We start from the raw sequence: 16,770 nt of genomic DNA on the forward strand, positions 1-16,770 counted from the left end.
GCAAAATCTACCTATGGATATTTACCTTCTTCTTTATTATTATCGTTTGAGGATAAACGGAAGGAAAACAACGACAAGTCTGTTTCTGTGATCCATTTTGATTCACTTTAATTTCATTCTTCGTTCGAAACAACGATACGAAGATACACAAATCGCATGAAATTGTTCGTTTCATCATCGAAAATTGATAATAAGATAAGACGTAAGAAGATTTGCTTACGAAATGGTCGAAATTGGCGACGAGATACGTGGCGTCGCGTCCCGGCCGTGAGAGCTCGAACGAAACGAAATTACAACGATGATTACTCCGTCAGTCTGTTAATTCGCCCGGTAAAGGATTCTCTCAGCCCCGGCTCTTTCCCACGAAACAGAAACATTAAACACAGTGGTGTGTCTCACTTTGTGTTCGTGTCGATTGTGCGTTTTCTGCACGCCCACGTTTGCGTACAGATCGCGCTCTACGCGCAGCAAGAGAACATTTCGACCTTCCGTTCGCGCTTTTATTTTCTTTATCTCGCGATAATGAGAGACGTCCGCGGAGACGCGGGCTCTTTCTTCGAGTTTTCGAGTAAAACAAAGGAGATTGGCGCAGGGGAAAATATACAACGAGATCGAGGAAAAAAGGTTTTAACGATTTCGAGAAACTCCTCCTCCGTTTGAGGAGGAGTGTTTGTATTGTTCGTATTGTAAGCGGACGATTGCGTTTTTCTTATTCTCACGTACGGTTTCGAGAGGTAATTTTTTCTTTTTTTCTGAAAAATTCGAACAAGTTCATCGCATCGCCGATGTTTCTTATTAGCGTGAGATAAGCTCCCTCTTTGAAATTCATTTCGAAATTTTTGAAGTATCGTAGTTGGAATGACACGATGAGGTGGAGTGGTTAATTAGGGTCACGTGATTAACTCGAAAATGGAAAAGTGGGTGAAGAAGCGAAGCTAATTAAATATTGAGAATGAAGATACGACATGTTCCAGTTATCGGATATCGATTCTCGCTTTATTCTCGATCAGAAACCCTTATCATCGTAATCAAACTTTACTCGATTTATTGTGAAATCGGACGATATTATAATGTTCCAACTCTGTGCAATTAAATCTTAAAAGAAAAATCCATAGTCGAAGCTTCCTTAGATAGATCTCGGTAACAATTACTCGAAATCTTCTCGGAAGATCGGCGGAGGGGAGGGATGTTCGAGGAAAAACGAAAATTCTCCGCGTCAGAGCGGAACTCGGTGGATATTAGAGATGTCCGTTCGATGTTTTCCGGCCGCGAAACGTGCCACGGTTAATGACAATGATTTGGATCGTTCTTCTGCCAGTTAGCTCGTGCCAACGATACCTCGTTCGCCGTTTCTGGCCGAGGGACGCCGATTTTTTAGCACCGTCCATACTCGTAAACCGCTGAGATAATGGCACGGTGTCCAGCCGTTTCTTCGTAGGATCCGTTTAATTCGAAAGTTCCTCCGTTCGTTTCACGGCTGTTTCTTCTCTCGAAACGTTTTTCAACCTATTCCGGACGCCATTCTTGCAAATTCTCGAGGAATATCCGTGTAGATTCGCTGTACGCGAAAGACAAATTCGTTCGTTTCGCAGAGGGATGCCTCGATAAGTTTGAGAAAGATGAGAGTTGAGAAATCCGTCAGATTTTTTAAGAGATGAATCTGTATGTTTTTTTAAATCAACTTTGAAAAATTGCATTATCTATACTCGTTACAAAATTAAAACAATAATTGGAACAAGATTGAGAAATATTTTGTATTAAAATTATTTAATTATTCCCTGTTATTACGTACAATGTAATGAAAATAATGTATTTATAATACAGCGGATTCAAGCGGATTACCTTCTGATACCCTTACAAGAAATTATTTCTCAGAAGTTATTAATCGAATTCTAATGCTCTGCCTAAAGTTCCACTACCTAAAGGAAGAAACGAATCGACGATCGATGGTTGGAAGAGTTCGCAAACCGGAGAGATTTCCGGCCGTGGATGGAATCCGTGAAAAACGAGAAAACTGATACGCGCGCGCGTATCGCGAAGAAGCGGGACGTTGGTCTCGAATCTTGGAGGAATGCATCGAAACGGCCGTGAAACAAGAAGAACCGCAAGGGAGAGCCGTGCTACGCCTATCAAGCACCGACTAACTACTGGTTGCGCCATTTTTCTTTTTTCTCGTTTTCCACTCGGCTCGAACACGCGACCGCACCCACGGTGCACCCGTGTAACACCCGTTCTTCCCATCTCGACCAAGGCTAATTCCTCCGTTGCAAAAATTAAATTCGTCGAACGTCGTGTGTTAAGGAAGCAAGAAAAAGCGCGGAATTCGAAATGGCCTCGGTAGATGTATACTTAGTTGCAGGAATTTCTTTCGATAACAGATTGTGCTTACAAATACTTCAACTTGTGAATATCTTAATAAAAATCGTCTCTTATTTCCCTCTCAAGTAATACCACGTTTCACATGCATAATATAATCTTTCGAGTTTCACGGTGCCACTACGAATTTTCCAATCTTAAGAACAGGAGTATTCCACACGTTAAGAGGCACTATATTCGGCGCACGTTTCCAAAGATCTCTTTCTATATAGGAAGCAGAACGATCCAGTTTCGCCGGATCGAGACGCAATTCCCGTAAAACGTGACTCGATTCGATCACGTCTCGCCACAGAGAGGACGAAGATCCGCTAACTGTTTTTGATAATCGAACAGTCGTCGACACAGTGTTATATTCCATGTAATGATAATCATGCATGTCGTAACGTATAAAGAAACAAGTTTTGAAATAGATGCAAGCTCCTTGGTGCGTTCCTCTTTTCGAGAAACTTGTTTTTCTGTGCGTTGCTCGAGTCGATCAAGAAAACTTGAAGAGGTTAATTGTTGACAATTTATCGATTGGAAACGAACACGGAAGAGAATCTTGGTTTTGAAACGCGTGCTCCGACCTCGACACGTTTCGCCTTTCTTTCTTTAGGGTCGAGAATCGCACAATGGAGAAATGTTTGTTACTTGCACACGTTTCAAACTAGGCCGAACGAAACGGGTTTTGAGCGCATTAACCTTTCGATTCGTTCCGCTACGACGGAACCCTTTGTGCGATGATGACGAGGATCGATCAAATTGGATTGATGAAATTACACGTTTGGTATAAATTTATGCCGTGGGGAAGAGGATTGATGTAGTTGACGAACGCGATGATGAGATTAGATTAGGTATTGGAGCTCGAATGAAAATGATTTCTTCTTTGGATTTCTTTTGAACTATATTTTTTTTTACGTATTTCGTTAACAATCTGATTTTCATTTAATTTTATCACAACAGTGGCTACACAGTTTGACTGAAAATGATTGCAATGAAGTTTTCCTTTTTTTTGCGGGCAATTAAAATACTTTGTCGCTGTGTTTACACGGCCTGTTAACTCAAACAACTCAAGTAAATAATCCTCCAATTATTTCGGGCAGCGAATTAAACCATGCAACCAGTCTCTGGCTAACTGCAGAATGACATACTAGCTGTGCTAGATCATAAATGTAATCAAATTATATTGCTGAAGTAGGATAAAAGTTGCGCGAATGCGATTAAAATATCCATCCTTTCGAAGGAAATGAAATGAAAAAAAAAGAAAAGAAAAGAAAAATTTAAGAAATCGTTCTATAACTCCCCGATTTAATATCGGTTTCAACATCATCGATTCTCAACTTCCCGTATTCGCAGCTTCTAATTACCAGGAACAGGAACAGAAAAGTCAATTATCGATTATTAACCAGGTCTAAAAACACTCGAGGCCAGAAGAAACCGCCTATAAGGAAGCATTAATTAAATAAATAGCAAATTGTTTCTCCCTCGCCTGAGGAGAAGGACAAGAAGAAAGAGGATCTCTCCCGGCAACTTGCCATTACTCGATTACACGTATGGAGCGATGTTCCATGTTCGATGTTCCCGGAATATGAGATCAGTGAGACAGTTCTGGTCCACTAAAAACACAGGAACAACTTGTTGTTCGAGGAGTCGTCGAAGCGTCGAGCGGGGCGTTAGATTTCACAAGGTGGAAATGAAACTCGGCGGAGCAAAAAGATAGGAAGAGAACATTCGGATTAAACGCGGCAAGTGTTGCGTGATCCGCGACCTAGAAAATTCAGAGGAAAGGAATAGGGATGGCTCGGCGGCGGTGGGATATCGCGTTACCGAACCGAGTCGGCGAGAAGACGATATCCTTCTCCAGCTATGAAAGGATAATACCGACACACGAAGCGTGAACACTTGGAATTTTCTACGGGATGGCTTGCACCCGTTTGGATGGAGGCGCGGTGCGAATGGACCCCATCCGTGAGAATATTAGATGATACACGTAGAGGTGGAATTTGTCGGCCGGTAATCGTAATCCGTCGAAGGATTAATTTCGAGGAAGTCGTTGGGCGAATCTATATATTCGAAATTAATATCAATTCGATGTAGGTTCGGATAATTATTCGATCCAATCAAATTTTAATCACATCCGAGAGATATTCATATTCGTAATCGGTATTCCATTAAACAACGGATATCAAATAAAATGAATTCAATGAAAGAAGAATTTTGTAATCTTTAATATTCTTTCGTGCAATAATAATGATCGACAAGATACACAGTATCAGATCTGTATCTATTTATTCTCGAAATCTTGCTGTTGAACATATACATCGATAGAAGATTCGAGCTCGTTCGAGCGAGAAATCGCGGCACAAGTTGAATCGATTGGAAAAATCGACGGAAGGATCACGTTCACTGGCGACACTGCGTCGCCGGGGCCATGGAAAAGAAAACGATATAGAATCGATACGCATGCGACTCGCGTGGGTGTTTGCCGGGCACACATCGACGCACGTGCGAATTCACGATCGAACGCACGCGTTTCTCAGTCTCGCATCGCGGACTTTTCCCACACGTGGCTCGTCTTCTTCTTTCCCTTCTTCTTCTTCTTCTCCCTCGCCTTCGAGAACGCCGCCTCCCCTTTCCACCACTTGTGCGTATATTCCTCTTTCAACTCTTTCGCCTCCTCCTCCTCCTCCTCCATCTCCTCTTCTTCCGAGGCCGATGCTTCTTCTGCCCTCACCTTATTCCTCCCCTTATTTTCTTTCTTTCGCAGTGTTCTTAACCTCGAGTGGGCAGTCGAGTTGCGCAATCGAGCCTCTCAACTTTTATTGTTCCACGTATCGAACGTGCAAAATATCATTCTGGCTGGAGAATTTACAATGTTATGGACACCGGGCGAATGGAAGTTTTGGAATATGTATTAAACGAATATAATTTGTTTAAGATGTTTGAAGTTAAAATATTACAAACGAGAATCATTATTATTCAGTTAATTTCAAAGCTGTGACGTTTAATTATTCATCAATAATAATAATAATAATAATATTAACTTCTAAACTTAAAAGAAACAGTTTTTCCAAAAATACTTATCTCTTTCAATTACAAAAAAAAGTAACGAATTTTTTTCAACTGATCTACTACTTTCTTCGATCTTACAGATAAAAAGTAGCGAATCTAAGGATCGAATAAGATCTAAAAGAGTGCTTCACCCCACTCCTCACGTCTGGAAAAGGAACGGTCTGCCTTCTGCGCGAGAGCTTCCGGTTCCTTACTCGCGCCGCGGTAGACATCACCTGGCGATGAGTCAGAGAAGTAATTCCCAGACACCTGCTGCCCTAAGAGGCCGAATCGCGTATACAAGCAGGTCCCATCCGCTATTAACGATGCACGAGTTTTCTTTCTCTCTCCGGGGTCGGTGGCGAAGGGTCGACAGAAACGCAACTTCTTCTTCGGCTATTGTCACCGAAACGAGACCCGGATTCATGGGCCAGCGATTTGCGACGCGAACGGGACCCTCTCTGACTACGTTCACTGATTCGTCGTTGTGAAACGGCTCCGTGTATTTCCGAGTCACTAGGAGATTTTCCTCGATCGTTTGCACGCGATGAGTCAGTAAAAAGTGTTTTTTTTTTTTAGGTAATTCGAGAAAATTTTAAATTTTCGTGAATCATGGAGTTGGAGGAAGAATAAATGGAAAGATGGAAAATATTTATATGTGCGATATTTTCTAGAAGAAAGCAGCATATTCTACCAATTATTTTAATGTTTATTAGTATATAAAATTTTAACATTTGTAACAAGTGTATTCAACAGGTTTAGAGATTATTTCAACTTAGCGTAATTCAATTATTTCAAATTAACGTAAATAGAAATTGTATCTTAATAGCTTAAATCAAGAATAAATACAAAAGAACAAAGGACGTGTACGATAATTTACATGGAAAACAATTTACAATGAATGTAAAATTGATCTCGTTTACGTAATAATGAGTGGGCGTGTTGGAAATGCACAGATGGCACTATTCTAAAAAATGCAATCAGATCATCCTTGGATCTCACTGTCCAACGACCAATGTGCATCTGCGTTTAACTAAGCAGATGTTTCGTAGAAAAGGTATACGCTAAACCGATGTTTCGCCAATCGTTCCACCAAATTCCGAAGGAAGATCGGGTCAGGTGCGTATCGACCACGTGCCACCAGATGAATACATAGTTTTTTTGAAACAACGAAAGATATTTGCTGGCCAATCGATTAACTATTGATTGACATTGATGTTCGAATAAATTCATCGTAAAATCAGCGATGTCCTCGAAACGATGATTCGAGCAGAAGCGTAGGATCAATCGAATTATTGAAATCACGTGTTGGATTGCGTGGGATTACAAAATGGAAATAGAAATCTCTGTTTTCAATCGCGAATCACTCAAGATTTAATATTGAAATTGAAAACGTTGATTTTTCTTCGATTATTTTTATTTCATTCTTGCGTAATCCTTTAGTTTCATAGAAACGAGAACAACAAAGGAAATCCAGGAAGACGATGATCGCGTCGATTCCTTCACCTTAAAAACATGAAGCTATGTACAAAATAACAGACGAAGCATTCGTGACAGACGGAAGAAAAGTGTATTGTGCGATACAGACGATTGCTTCACTAACGAGATACAAGAGCTTCATTTAAAAGAGAGCATGCTCGTTTACGGAAGCAAAACGATTCTTTCCTGTTTCGCCTGCACCCGCCATTTTAATCCGAAACTTCGATTAACTTTGCATTCAAATTCTATTAAAACGAAGGCGCACAATCGTGCAATATTTTAATCCAAAATTAAATTACAAGGAAATAGAATATATCTAAATATATATAAGAAAACTCGAAAAGTATCTTATTCCAGCAATCTTTCTGACCTTCGATATTATCGATTACTTCACACCTATTCAAAAATAATTTCTTCACTTAACAAGTCTCCACCAAAAATTTACACCTGATTAAAGCTGTTGGAACATTAACCAATAATAATTTCACGTATATATATACACACGTAAAATTATAAAGTGTCAAGTTATTAACAATTTATAGCAAATATAAAATTCTATTAAAAAGAATAATTATTCCAAGATCTTGGAGCATGAATCATACATGCACAATGTGTATTATCTTCGTAACAATGTAAAAACTAAAACTAGAAAAGAAGAAAAACCGAAATCGTGGTTGAACAAAACACAGCTGAGAAACGTGTTTAATTCAACTCGAGCCCTCGAGGTGTCGACACAGGGAGGGAAGGTGCATTGTGCGGCATGCGATGGGAGCAACAGTGTCAATAACACCCAGAAGACGGGACTGTGAACAGGTGTAAAAGGGTGTACCCACTTCGTCCTTTCCGGCGAGCGGCTAATTATAATAGGAAACTGATTCATCTGCCGGCGCTAATTACGAGTAGACCGTGCCACAAACTCGACACTCCTCCACACCCCCTCCTCAGTGCATTATATACCAGATTTCCAAGAGGAGTGGTGGGGATATCGATAGGAAAATCGCTGGTGCGGCGACGATGAGAACGAAAGGGAATCCTTCGTATCGAGAGACGACCCGAGAGAGAACCTTGAACCTTGAGGATCGAGTTGTGGAAACGTCCAATTCTCCAATGTCAACTCGATCCTTCAAACCAGTCTTTCTATCTCCTTTTTTTTTTTTTAGACGATGGCGTTCGCATGGTAAGAACGATGATGTGTGAAAAGGGAAGGAATAATCGGTTTATTTGTTTTAGGTGGGATGCGGTGTCGACAAGCTTGTGTGTCTGTTTAATTTTTAACCGAATGGAGTGGGCAAATGAAGGTGAAAATAAAAATTGACTCGGCAGTTGGGGAAACAGTTAGAGTGTGAATTTTGTATCGTTTACTTTGTCTGGTTATTTTTATAACGAGGTATATTTTTCCAATTTTTATAAAAATAGATTTCTCTCATTTAAATTAATTCCAAACTATCCTCGATATTCGCACGTATTTTCTTCCTTCGGTGATCCGATGCCTTTCGCCGATAATTATACAACGACGAATTATAATCGGTTCTCATCGGGCTAGAAGGGAAAGAATGATATCTCGAGCGACTCTTTTCAGTTCTCGAGTGTCTTTAAAAATGGCGTTAAGCACACGAGCGGAGATTAAGGTAAAATAACGCGTTACCTAATCTCCGTCGTTGGAAATCTTCCAAAGCTCTTTTGCTCTCCCAGCCTCGTCGACGAAACGTTATCTCGTCGCGGGAAATACGCGAGCATCGCGATGTTGTGTCGCCAGATAATACAAAACCTAGCCCCATTAACCGGTACAAGTCGCCAGATAACGCTTCAACTGGCGATAAAGCAATACCGTATACTCTTCCTTATTTCCGTTCGTCGAAACGTGTCCACGGTGGTTTGCTTCTTTCGTCTTTGTTCGAATACAATTCAGACTATATTCAGTTTGTAAAAGTGGAGATACGTATAGATGATAAAATCGTGTAGTCAGAGTATAATCAATGCGAATGATGGAAAAAAATGGAATTATTTAAAGTGAAAACAAGAAATTAATCGAACATTGTTTGATATGATTCATTTATTCGTGTTAACGACGAATGATTTCAATTTCAAATGTTCGTACGTTGATTTTCATTTAGCATTATCATGAAAAAGCTTAAAATGATACAAATCATTACAGATTGCAAATATTTATCTAGCTAAAGAAATTATTAAATATATATAAATATATGTGATATCATCTTAAATTATATCACAACAAATTATTATTAAATTTACAAAACTTATACTTTTGTATCAAGATAAAATTAAAAATTGTATCATCAAAAGCAATTCAGTGGAGAAAACTATTCCATTGAAATTACTTTTCATTTCAAGATCTCAAACACATTGTCAAGAATAGGCCCATGATTCAGTGACTTACATTTTTTTCTGAATCTCTCACTTATCTGGAGTTTGGGATAGGTCAATGAGACAAGGTAAAAACGAGAAATCCGGAAAAACGATGAAGATAGAGATAATGAACGATTAAAAATTAGCTTTTTCTTTACATAATTATAAATCAGGAAATTATATCGAGATAAATCAGAAAATATTTTAAAGAGGAAGCTTCTAATGATGAATTTATTGGTCAATTATATTATCTTTCGAGTTATAGCTATTTCTGAAAGAATATTACATTGAAGATACTCTATTGATTTAAAAAATTATTCCTCATTATTTTCCAACAATCCAATTTTATATCATTGTCATATTATAAATTCAAATTATTAAAGATATTAAAGATATATTTTAATTTAGCCAATCTTCAAAATTGATTTGTTTATCAAGGAAAATATATTCAATGTTTGATTAATTACTTCATGAATTTTAGTTACTAAAATAGATATATGATTGATCAAAATGGCTCTGGTTCGAAGGGTCATTAACTTTCGTGCTAATGGAAACCAGACGTTACAGTGCAAAGAAACACATGTAGATACATTCATATACTCAATCTTTTATTATCTAGAAAGGGGTGTAGCTTCATTATCAATTATACTTTTAAAATTTACCATGAATCAGTACTGTCTTAAACTTTGAATACAATTTTCTTTTTTTTTTTTTCTTATCATCGTGAAACGATGAGAAAGAAAGGTTTTAATTATTTTCAGACTTTTAATTTCCACTCGCTTGACTCGCTTTAAACTCTTCGTTAAATTTGTATAGACATGGTTCCTCAACGACGATGAAAAGTGTTTCCAATTAATGAAAAATCCAATAGAATGGGAATGAGAGAGGAAGGGTTAAAAAAACAATTAACTATCCTTTCCCAATCGTTTCCAATTATCCAAAAACTGGGTCGTTGTTTCATCTTTGAATCGCATTGATTTATTTTAAGTTTATTAAGAAATTTTAAAATACTGAATAAAATATACTCAAAATATCTTTTCTTTTGATTAAGTATCTTTTTATCGAAATACAAAAATCAAGTTACAAATTAAAAATGCCACGCAATATTCCTTCTTGTTTTTTACTTCTTTTTTAATTAAATTTAATTATTTATCAATTTCTCCTCTTACGTTAATCTAATCTCCAGTAAAATATATTTTATAAAAATGAAAAAAATTGGAAACAAACGTGTACGTGGAAACAGATCATAAAAATATACATGAAGTTGCCTAAAACATAATTTATGCGCGATATGGGTTTGCTCGACGATAACGAGGAACGTTCAAACATTTATCAGCATCGGCGACGAAACTGGTCGATGGACCGTTAGCCAGCCCCAAGGTGCCATTACAGCGGAGCCGAAAACAAGTTTTATATCATTAATTCGTTCGTTAGTTCGGTATTGCTAATGAAACATTTTCGACGAACGAAACCCTCGAACGATACACTCCTGGGTTTCATTAATCCACGTTGCTAATTTATGGGCCGATTAAATCGCACCGATAAAAATTACCATTTATCGGCCGCTGCCCTAACAGATACAGGCCGCGATTGTTTAATTTCATCGTCCACTGGCGGGCGAAATTGGAAAGCATTAATAATACAAGGAGGAACCGAGAAGTCGTCGCTGTAAAATTGGAATGGAATTGAAAAATTGCGTAGTGCCGTGGAACGGATTGAAATAATACTTGAAGCAATTAGAGTATTTGCTCTCTCAGAAAAATCTTCTGAGAAGCTGTTAAATTTATGTATTTTTTTTAAATAATTGATATATATATATAATTTAGAATTTTTGGAAGCTCAAATCATTAAAAAATTTAAGATTAAGACGAAATAAATTAAACGATATTACGTTATTAGGTTAACGAAAGAAAAATTGATACGTTACAGTCTGTCTGATCTTAAAACAAAACGAATCTGATGAAATTCGCTCGCGCCTATAGAAATGAACAAAAGTGTATTGTCCTGTGGCGATTTAATGACGCGAATAGCCAACGAACATGGAGGCAGCCATGCTTCAAGTAAAACTGAAAACTAAATTAAAGTTGAAATTGAATCAAACCTACTGTATGATCGGATTGAACGAGATAAATGCTGTGCAATAATTGGAACAAATATACGATAAATAAATATTAAAATTATTTTGATATCACATATTAAATTATTCCCTCGAATGTATTACTATCTATCGAATCAAACTCGTGCAAACAAACTGCAAATTGTACTACAATTATAATACAAAAAAGATAAATTTCATTATATTTTCAAAACTGATACATGCTCTGAATATCTGACTCGATACTAACTAACTATATATCCCTACGAGACCTTGAATTAATTATTCAACCAAACCAAGAAAGAAGAATCTTTTCAATCTGTTTGAACAGGTGCTAAAAGAAAAAACAGGGAAATTTTCCACATAAACAATTACCAACAACTAAACGATTAATTTACGTTCGATTTACAGGTATGGGATATCCAATCACATTCGAATCACCCATCGATCAACGTGGAACGAGTTCACGAGTTTCTTATGAGACAGATTAATTTTCAAGGCGCGGGGGATGAAAGGTGGGTAAACACACGCGCGAATACACGACGAAGGAACGACGAAGGTTTCTAATCTAATAAAACGATCGCGCTATTAGCTATCGGCATTCGACATGAAGCACGCGTACTCGATACTCTTGGCTTTTACGTGACACGTGAATACAAGCGTTTTAAGCGTAAAACGTGCACGCGGACAGGGTGTGGTAAGTAACTCCTTTGTCCCGTGTCACGAATGAAAAGTGAACGTCACGCATGCACACACGCACTCACACACACACGCGTACATAGGGATTAAAGTGGCATCGCTACGATGGGAAACAATTGTATTCTATGGTGAAGTTTCCTATATCTCGACGACGATGACGATCTCGTTGATGGACTGTTCGATAAATCGTATTGTTTCTGAGATTGCTTCTTTTTTTCTTCGCGTGTAGGCGTTTGTTTAATTTCAGCTTTCAGTAATAATGTAATTTAATTGACATGAATGTAACATTGGAGGTAATTTTTATTTCTCAAAAATTTGGCCTTTTCTATGGTCATGTAACGCGAGCGAAACGAAATATGCATATTGCTTGAGAAAAGGATTTAAAGAAGAATGTTTTAAGAATGCGAAAAAATAATCTCTCTGTTTCTAATGATTAATATAAATTCTTCGGATTTAATTAATTATTAATTCTACTAATCATCGATAAATTAAGATGGAAATATTTCTAGCAGCGAGACAATAGCCATTGTCACAAGAGAGTTGAAAAGCCCTGAAAGTTAACCAGTCGCGAACAGCATTCTCCTCTCATAATTCAATCGCTTTATAATTCTCGAGCACGTGAACAGTAGAAACCTTGTCGAATCTATAAACACTTTCTACTTCTGGAAAAAAAAAAAATAAAAAATTATATCCATATCGACAATTAATCTCGAGTGTTTCCAGACCAGAATTCTCGTCGACACGGATCCAACAATCCAACAATCCAACAATTCCTTCTAGAAACTCAGAAACCAGAGTTGTTAACGATCAGGAACGAACAACAAAAGTATGATCTTTCTAAAGATGGAACGAAGAAAAACGTTATTGTATTTTTGGTATTTAATTGTTAGATCACGAGAAAGATGGAGAAAGAGGAAGAAAGTGGGAAAAGAGAGGAACAAAATGAGAGAGGCGAAGGATGAGAGGGTTTAAAAGTATTCTCCACATGTCCTGTCACTTACCAAGCATGAATATTTACGTCCACCTCGAAAGTTTCCAGGAGATAACAGGTCTTAAAGATTTGGTAGCCACCAGTGGCCATAAACTGTGGACGGTGGTGGTGGGCTCGTAAGTGTCTTGCTGTAAATCTGTTTCTTTAAAACTTACGAATTCGCGTTTCGAAGTGATTTAGACAGAAAATGTGACTCGTGTATCCGTGTGGATTATTCTTGCTTCGTTTATATTCGTCTTGAGATTTGCTTAAAATCACGTTAATATATCGTTTGAGTAACGCGTTATTTTCGAATTTGCATTGATATTATTGAACGGTAAGAATAATCTTTTGTAATTAACAAATAGGCTGGTTCATTATCAAAAGATATAAATAAAATTCTTTTACAATCCCTTTTTGGAAATTAAAAGATTCATAGATTGAGATCTTTTTTTTTTGTTTTAATTTATGCATTACTTCTTTTTCGTATAAATATTTATACTTATCTACATTGAATTACACGATGAAATTACTGTGAACATGTGAAAGAAAAAAAGTTTTGTAAACGCGCTGAAATGCATGTTCAGCTATCCGGTTGCATACAAGAAGGCGCCTTTCGACGAGGCATATGCAGAAATGCAGAAGCCATATTGCAAACAAAGAGAAAAAATAAAAAATAAGCGAAAAATTCCTTTATCCTAATTAAATCAATACGAATTAAAGTTTTTAAAAAATAATTTATACTTTCAATAAAGAAAAAATAATAGAGAATACAATAACAAGACGAAGTTGATCTTGAAATTTATTGAATCCTTTCACTTTTAAGAGACAGCTTGTATGAATTACAAATAGATATCATTTACAATTTTGCCTCAGGCAGAATTTTTTCTCAATCCTTAACCTTTTCAAACGTATATACTTATGAAAGAATTATGATAAATCAACTTACAATTTATCATATTCCTTAAATTACACGTGTAGCCCCTACATCTACAAATAAAATAGAATTAAACGAAAAACTTGCTTTTCGTTCCTTCAATCAATTAATGGGAATCAAAGTGAATCGATCCAGCGTGATGTTACATTTCACAAATTAGAATCGTGCGATCTACGAAGAATAAGAAAAGGATCGCAGGAAACGAATCGAATCAAATTTTCGAATCTGTTTGCTCGAGCTGAAACTCGAATTACTCGAATTAATCGAAAATTTTCGAGGTTCGATTTACGTTACGCAATCCTCGTTGAAACGAGAAGCCAAAAGCTCGAATCGAGCCACCTTTGTCCCCCGGACAACGGCCGTTTATTCGAAATCCGATCGATTGTTCTAATCGAGACCGAGCCGTGTGTAATTGCTTCCTGCGGATGTTACAATTACCGCTACGTATCGGATATAGCGTATTGCGGCGTGCACAAAAGCTGGGAAAAAACAGATCGACACAACGAATTCTAACGGTACGTGGGAAGGCTTCTTTCCAAGCCGCGAAATTATTTCCATTAATGAACCGTGATACCTTCTTTCGAGCGGCTCGAGGAAACGGCGGGAAATTCGAACGGAGAGAGGATGCAGAGGAAAAACTTCGATTTTCGTTAGACGAGAGTGATCGATGATTGTAGACAGGTGCATACGATATAGGCGATTTGCGAAACAGGATGTCGATGTTTTGTCGTCGTTCACAATGTTCTTATCCGAATAGAGTATTTTTCGATGACGGTAATTTTGTTGAATTCGTTATTAAATGGTGAATTGAATTTTGAGATGGGATAAAGTATGATTATAAGCATAATTAAGAATAATTATCAATCTTTGAAAGAATTATTTCGTAAATTAAAATATATTTTTTAATTGGCACTTCTTTTTTCATCTTATCTCACATGATCAAATCGAAAGAGGAATTAATGTAAAACTTGTTTAATGGTAATAGTTTAAAAAAAATATAAAGATAAAGAGGTATGTATATATATTCCGAGGCTGTAAAGTTTTTAAGGCCAATGTGTGTCCGTATTATCGTAAAAAAAGATTTATCTCACCTGAACAGCGCTGTTGAGAAAACAGTTGTTTTGACCAGGTCCATTGAGCAATCCTTTAGTGCTGGTGAAACTGGTATTATGATCATTGGACGATGATTTCTGCGCGGACTGGATCTGTCCATTCGACTGACTTCCATGGATCTGATGGCACTGCGTCGATTGCAAGTATCCAGTGTAATCCACGGTGTCCTGGGATGCAGCTGGCTGCTGTAACCCCATGATGGAAGCCATCCTCGGTCAGCTACGTCTGTGTCATCTGCGGGAACGAGAAATCGAAATTTCATTGGTCGAATATCTCTTACAATTATCTCATGTTTATTTTTTAATTATCTAACATCGATGACGTTCCTTCAAATTCATTTTTTTAATGTGTTGAGGTTCCAAAAATTTTGAGAAAATTTATCATCCAATAAATTTTAAATTATAATTGACTGGAAGAATTTTCAAATTTAATTCAGATTCTATGTTAATCTCTTGTGAAATATGATTAAAATATTTCTCAACTCTGGTTTATAATTAATATAATCGAAATATAGAAGATACTCTTCCGAATCCCAAGAAATCCCATTTTCATAATAACGTTTCGTTTTAAGTGGAGAAAATATTTTTTACATCTCCGGGCAGGATATAGGTAAATTGCAGGGTAGAGAATGAGAGACTCATAAAACTATGGTCATACGGAAGTCTACTTGCATACATAATCGTGGAACAAATTTTGCGGAAACAATAAAGGGGACAACGTGATCCTTTATAGGCAATTCTCTTGGATAAATTAAATAAATTGCGGAAAAATGTGCGAAAGGGGAATAATTCTGCGTAAATATCATTCCAAGATTAAAAATCAATATTTAACTCGTCAAATACGAAGATAATTCACGATATAATATATCACTATACATTTTCAATATTGGAAATTATTACATTCCGTATCTTATTGAAAGAAAAAAAGTCAGTTGCAAGTGTTAATTGTGTCAAGAAGGTACAGTAATAATAGCAATGGCAAAGTTATTATTTATTACGAATTCAATTCAATATCTTTCATCATACGCACCGAGTATATTACAAGTGGAATGTGATAGCGCGGCGAACAGTAGCGTAACGCATCGCGTATCAAGCGATTGTAACAATACCAAGAAATCGTGTTCAACGAATCAATGAACGTCGAATCGATATTCACCGCCATTCTCGTTGCACCCCAATGTTCTGTCTGACGGAATGCGGCTTCGATCGAGAATCTTCAAGGAAACCGCGTAGCCACAGTGCGGCTCTGATTGATCATAAGCAAGAATAATTCGATGCTCATCGAAGACGTTTTTTTATTTTTTTTTATAGCGTGAGTGAAATCATCGATTAAAAACTGGAAAGGAATATCAAAATGCCAAATTTATAGAATTTTCTTTGAATTACTTTCATAGAGTAAATTCTCGGCTAATAAAATTCCAAAACCTTGAAGTTTGAAAAGTTCGAAGGATTTGGTTTAGTTAAACGAATTAAAACACTTAAAAAAAAAAAAAGAAAACTCTAAAGTACAAAAAAAATTAAAAAATAATCAAACTTCTTATAAAGTTCCCTTCATTCCCTCAGAAAATATTATCAATTTATTAAATGGGATAAATTATCGATGATATTTTCACATTTAACAATTGTTATTCCTTCCTACGTACAAATCTCCAGACGTATAAAAATTCTGATCAAATAGAAAAAGCGGGATCCCACTTTTGCCTAG

At 36.9% G+C, this 16,770-nt stretch overlaps 1 protein-coding gene across 2 annotated transcripts in view; it reads right to left on the bottom strand.

Annotated features, from left to right (window-relative positions):
- LOC107995662 (uncharacterized) overlaps nucleotides 1–16,770 on the bottom strand; it is an 89,220-nt gene that overhangs the window by 50,501 nt on the left and 21,949 nt on the right. For both annotated transcript variants that reach the window (XM_062073882.1, XM_062073883.1), the window contains exon 2: nucleotides 15,045–15,300. In XM_062073882.1, the coding sequence (XP_061929866.1) occupies nucleotides 15,045–15,275 (231 nt within the window). In that variant the 5' untranslated portion in view covers nucleotides 15,276–15,300. The remainder of the gene's footprint in view (nucleotides 1–15,044; nucleotides 15,301–16,770) is intronic.

This window comes from Apis cerana, linkage group LG4 (genome assembly GCF_029169275.1).
Source record: "Apis cerana isolate GH-2021 linkage group LG4, AcerK_1.0, whole genome shotgun sequence".
Lineage (NCBI taxonomy): Eukaryota > Metazoa > Arthropoda > Insecta > Hymenoptera > Apidae > Apis > Apis cerana.